Consider the following 6,000-nt stretch of genomic DNA (forward strand, 5'->3'; position numbering starts at 1 on the left):
GTCTGGAGGATGTCCAAATTGGACCCTTCCACTTTTTTTTCACGGGCGTCATGGAGTAAGGGGAAGACTTACACTTCGGGTGAAAAATGTATACAACTGACAAAGCATAACAAATGCGAGCGAGCGTGTACGGGTGTTGTGTGAGAATTCCTCCACTATTTTGGCTAAACCAGATATATTTTTTACATATTTTATCTTAGCATCACTTCCAACCTATCAAGCCGATCTTGGACTTGAAGAAGGAACTTGACCCGTTACATTTAATTTATGTGTCTATTAAATTTGTGGCGAATGAATTCGTTTCAGAAATGCTCACCTGGTTGGCTACCCCGTTCTAGACCAGCATACTGCTCGAGGGAGATAAGCTTTGGATATACAGGGATAGCCCACATCTTGCTGGCACGCCAGCCCTTGTTCAATATACATCAGAACAGAAAAGTACAGGGTAAAGGGCTGAGTTGTGTGCCATGTGCACAGAAAGTAGACTGCTAGGAACGAATATCTGGATAATGATTAATCAACATATTCAAAGAGTGTTTGGCCCAACTGTATGCTTTACCGGCACTGAGAAATATATCGCACCTAGGTATGCAAGTTTATTGTGAATAATGAAGCTAGGCGAGACCTTGTTCAGCTGTGGACTTCGTAAGTTCACGACGACCGAAAAACAAGACCCGTCCAATGAATCAAAAACCCGCTTAGTCATGGGCTGACCGAACTCACACTTCGACAAAGAAAAGTTGCAAAGGCGACGTTCGAGCTCCTGGAGGAAACTGAACAATTACTTTTGGTTCCAACAATCTTCTCAAACTTTTGTGAACAGGATTAGTCTCGAATAAGCATGGTAGCTATATTGCCTTGATCAACCATGCACTCCAGAGTCAATGTCGATAACTTCTCTCGACCCTGATATAAGCCTAAACCAATCGGCCTAAATCGTTACGCATGAAAGTTTAACCACATTCACCAAAAATGTGGTTAACGTGTTTCAGTTTATTCTTTGAACCCAGTACTTTCCACAGAATTTGATAATAGTATTAACGATAGGCTTGCAATATCCTGTTGCTGAGAATCGTATTATGTCCCCCATCTCGAATTTCAGTTTTGCCTTTTCTGTCACTTCTCTACAAGTTATATCTTGGAAGGTTGGCTTCATCTCCCCAGACTGGGAACCGAATAATCAAAACAATAGTTTGCAGGCTACATCTCAGACTCAATCCCTAAGGACCACCAGTGCTTGTCACTTGCCTCGAATGGTCAAGAACAACGGGCACAGGTGGTGGCTTTAGCTACGACTTCGCGCCTACCAGCGTACAACCCCGCCCCCACCCCCACCCGAATCCCAACCTTCCACGTACTATATAGTACAAGACAGGCAACCTTTACAGCGACCTCTTTTTCCCTCGTGGTCTACATATTGCAACACGATATTTTGCCGAAACCAGCTAGGAGCTAGGGTGCAGCAGACTGAGAGACAGGTCTTGCGTGTCGTCAATGGAACACCCCCCCCACACACAGGTTTTCCCTCAGACATCTCTACCGCCCGAAATCATGGCGAACCACTGACACGCCTCAGTCCTATTCTAAAACCAATGCTTAAACCCTGGAAATCACGTTATACAAACAATCGGATTTGTGCGCAGGATACAGAGACCATAGTTGCCTGTCAATTGTATTTGGTGTCAGGCTCCGAATAACGTTCAAGAATACTCTTGACTAGCTATTGCCACCACACAAACACACGAAGCGCGGCCAACCTCACATGAGGAATGGTTTTGGAAATGTTCAAGAAACAATATCCTTGATGTAGATCGTTAATTTGAGTGGTGCTCCTCCTGATATTGGGTGAGCGACATACACACTGGCACAACGCCGTCCCCCACCCCCCAAAACCTGCTGGACTTTTCGAACTTTGTTTAAAAAAAAAATGCGAGTGAAGAGCTCGAATTAGCATTTGCCACTGACCCACGAACTGTTCCACGCTCTCTCTCTCTCACACTCACTCACACACGTGTAGCCCCTGTTCACCTAGCAGTGAGTAGGTACGGGACGTTAGTCAAGGAGTTGTGACCTTGCTGTCCCGGTGTGTGGTGTGTGAGTGGTCTCAGACCTACCCAGAGATCGGCTAATAAGGAGCTCTGAGCTCACTGCCGTAGGGTGGTGTCTGGCTGTCTCGACAGAGACTGCAGCAGATCCGAGGTGAATACACACACACACACACAGATACAATGCAAAAGAAACATGTGCAAATGACAAAACGTTTGTTTTGGACCAGAAAGCATAGCTAACAATACCAGAAACTGCCCTTAAAATGAATAAACAAGACTAAAGACATAACCATGCAAATAATGTTGAGACAACACAAAACCAAATATTTGTTTTCAAAAACATACTACATAAGGAATAATGCCGCAGTAGAACACCCCTATCGCCTGAACCATACTTGCATAAGAATTAATATTCTAAATAAATAATTTAATTTCTACATGATAAACGGGTCCCTTGGCTAAAACGGGAGGAGATGGAGGGAGGGAGGGGGATAAGAAACTGCTGCATACTGGTGAACATCCTCTACAATCAAAATCAGATGGAAACTCGCAGATCAGTCTCTGCCACTTAAACAAATTGAGGAGAAAACACGCAATGGCGTCTGACAGCCAAGCATCACTACCTTACTCAATTGATAATTTCAATCCTGACAACGCCTACCGTATAACCTACATCCACGTATCATTTGTCATTGATATTATTGTACAAGAATTTTAGACACATATCGACCAATCGAGACATATGCAATACGTGAAATAGAGATTACTTTAAGCTGAGCCTACTACGTAAGAACTATCCTCACTTACTGTATTCACTTCAGCTACAATGGCGCCCACCAAACTTAACAAAATTCTACATTAATTCAAGGTTAGACAAAGGCAATTACAGCACTTTTATAAATTTCTCTCCGATGTCCCCAAACCTGAACATTAACCCCAAATAATGGTGAAAATGAGCAGAAATAAAATATTCCGTTTACAGACATCATTGTAGCTTTCGTAATGAATTCAACGAGAAAAAAATTACTCAGATTAGGCGTTATCATGATTCGATCAAACCAACTAGAAATATGTCCACTTTGTCAGTGTACAACACTATATTATCGGTTGCAGAATTCCTGCACCCATCTATGCATTTGCGGTAAATATAAATTAAACAAATACAACATTATACACACTATATACAGAGAATATTTATTTTTTATTATCGGAGACTGTAATGCTTATCCCGTAAAGAAAATGCAATAAATAAACATACAAACTTGAAAATATATTGTAATACAAATTGTGCTTCCTTTTCACAGGCAATGTGACATACAACCCAAAATTAACTAATTCAACAAATATTCACATCTTAAGTTTTTATTTTTCAAGAGTTTAAGGTCACAAACAAGATGTTTTTGCGAAATATTTTAACTCATTGCGTAACATGACAAAGCTTACAAAACTAAGTCCTTACTCAAATGTTTGCAATATTCGAGTAAACTGGCTCACAGAGAAGCCAGGTCCGCTTGGCAAGCTGATCTGACCTGCATTTTGCCCCGGCTAGGCCAATGCCAAGGTTTGTAAGACAAATGCACTTGTCAGAACGATTGCACTTTAACATCAACGCTTCCGACAAACATACGGCTCACGTAAGAAACAAAAGTAATACAGAGCATGATAAGAGAACCCACTAAGCTGAAATATATTACAGATTGCTAACCCTCTGACTAGGATACGTTTTGGCAACGCGACCATTTATTCAAAGACTATCCATTCCAATCAACAGCTGTTTCACAGACTTCGCATTGTCTGACCGCGTCTCTCCCCACCTCCCCCCTTTACCCACCCACCCACCCCTACTCCTGCGAGGGACGTTGGAAGAAAGGTAGGAGCTACGTGAGTTGGTCTGTTCATGGAAGTGACGGGTCGAGTAGATTTCACTTTTCTTAGTAATAAAAGCTTACGGTATGGCCGTGTTTGTCACGGGAGGGGCGAGGGTATGAAACAGTAGTCGGGTGAATTTTAATATGACAAGACATCGACGTCACTTTCCGAGTTTAAACCAAGTCTAGCAAATTAGGACTGTGTAATTCGAGTCGGCGATATCTTCGCCCGATTAACACATACGTCCAGCCCTGCCGTGATAAACACGGCGATAATGCCATATCAAATTACTATGAAATCTTGACGCGTACTTACCATACTACTCCGAAGGCTCCGTATCCGATAGGTCTGTCGGGTTGGACCTCGTGGGCAGGTTGTGAGGACTGCTGGTGCGAGGAGGTTGTATGGGGAGCTGAGGCTGTAGCTGTCGGTGGCTGGTGAGCTGCTGGAGGCTGGTGTGCAGCAGGGGGCTGCTGCTGGTGTTGGTTGGGGTGTATGCCCCCAGCCCCGCCGCTGCTGCCGACCGCACCGCCGACCGCACCGCCCCTGGACACGTGTTCCATGCCTGGGTAGTAGCTAGGCTGGGCTGCAGCTAGAATCGCGTTGTGGTGCCCCGCAGCGGCTGCTACTGCTGCAGCCATGTTCACGCCGCCCACACCTCGCTCCCCCACGCCCATGCTGCCCCTCTCACCCACACCCGCCATGTGCTGACGGACGGCTGTGCCCCCACCACCCGTCGAAGCCCTGGTTCCCACCAATGCCATGGGTGAATGACAATACTGAAGGAGGTGGATGTGATCTCAATTTACAAGCGAAGAAACAGACCCGATGTACAAAGAGATGAACTGGCAGCGAGAGCCAGTTACAGGCTGATGCCGTGGATGGGGCTCCGGTGTGTGTGTGTAGATGTGATACGCTGGGTAGAGCGCAACTTAGAAACACCTGGTAACAATCAGCCTATCACGAACACAACTTTAATAATGAAATAGGACTTCACTTTTTTCTTCGCGAGCGCTGGTGCACACACTACTTCAATCCTAGGTGTTCTTCATTATCATAAATTATTGCACTTATCTAGGGATTAGTAATGGCAGTACTTCTCGAACTCGCTTTCCCAATGCTGCTTTCACTATAGCCTTGACGCCACTACAACTGGGATTAACCCATCTTCCCTTGGAGCCACTGGTACACCTTTCAAACGGTTCACACTTTTATCACATCTACTTCCGCCACTTATTGGACGTCTACCAGACAAGGGCTCCCTCCCGGGGAAAATACAAACACTCCCTTTGTCACCCAGAAAGGAGAGCGTTAATCATTCCCCCACGTGGCTCTCACTCACTGAAGGCCTCTCTTCCTCCACCCCAAGCTTCACAGTTTCGACGATGCCAGAATGTTGGCCCAACATATCGTACACTATATATCATTAACTTTTTGCATATTCTACAATAATTACGCTATATTTCATATATCACAAGTCGTCTGGTTTCTATAGTATGATCCAAAGCTATTTATAAATGTATATAAATGACACCGATATCTCTCGCTGCGCTCTCAGAACAAAACACAGTGGTGAATGAAGAACATAGAGTCGAGTTTCGCATATTCCAAAGAACAATTCTCTGTATATAAATCGTAACTTCTTTAATGGATTCCAAAATGAAGTTCAGGTTTGGCGTTTAGATTAACCATAGACATTCATGTACAACTGCAACGTAACCAATACAAACCTGTTAGTATGTGTTGTGTTTTAATGCTTGGTGTAGATAAACAACTACATTGATAGGAATCAGACGAGGAAGATACGTGATGCTTATTACATTTACCAGTGCGTTTAATTTAATCCTCTTAGTCTGCTAGGGGAAAAATGTTATTGAAACTGGTTTAAGAGTGAATAAAACTTTCTTAACTTTAGCCAAAATAGAATTGATAGTTATCCAATCGGGATAAACGGTAAATTATGGTTATAATAATTGTTATTTCGAGTTTCAAGGACAACAAACCCGCAACCCCGCAAGAGCTGGCAACGATCCTTGGGCACTCCCATAGATTTCGGGAAGGAAAGTTAAACATTTCACCGTGT

At 43.8% G+C, this 6,000-nt stretch overlaps 1 protein-coding gene across 1 annotated transcript in view; it reads right to left on the reverse strand.

Annotated features, from left to right (window-relative positions):
* LOC143021881 (serine/threonine-protein kinase NLK2-like) overlaps positions 1-5,269 on the reverse strand; it is a 202,293-nt gene extending 197,024 nt beyond the window's left edge. Inside the window, 1 exon segment of the mRNA XM_076179680.1 lies at positions 4,233-5,269. Coding sequence (XP_076035795.1) covers positions 4,233-4,681 — 449 coding nt within the window. The 5' untranslated portion in view covers positions 4,682-5,269.
* Positions 5,270-6,000: the final 731 nt, after the last annotated feature.

This window comes from Oratosquilla oratoria, chromosome 3, assembly GCF_046742065.1.
Source record: "Oratosquilla oratoria isolate Oo_2021 chromosome 3, ASM4674206v1, whole genome shotgun sequence".
Lineage (NCBI taxonomy): Eukaryota > Metazoa > Arthropoda > Malacostraca > Stomatopoda > Squillidae > Oratosquilla > Oratosquilla oratoria.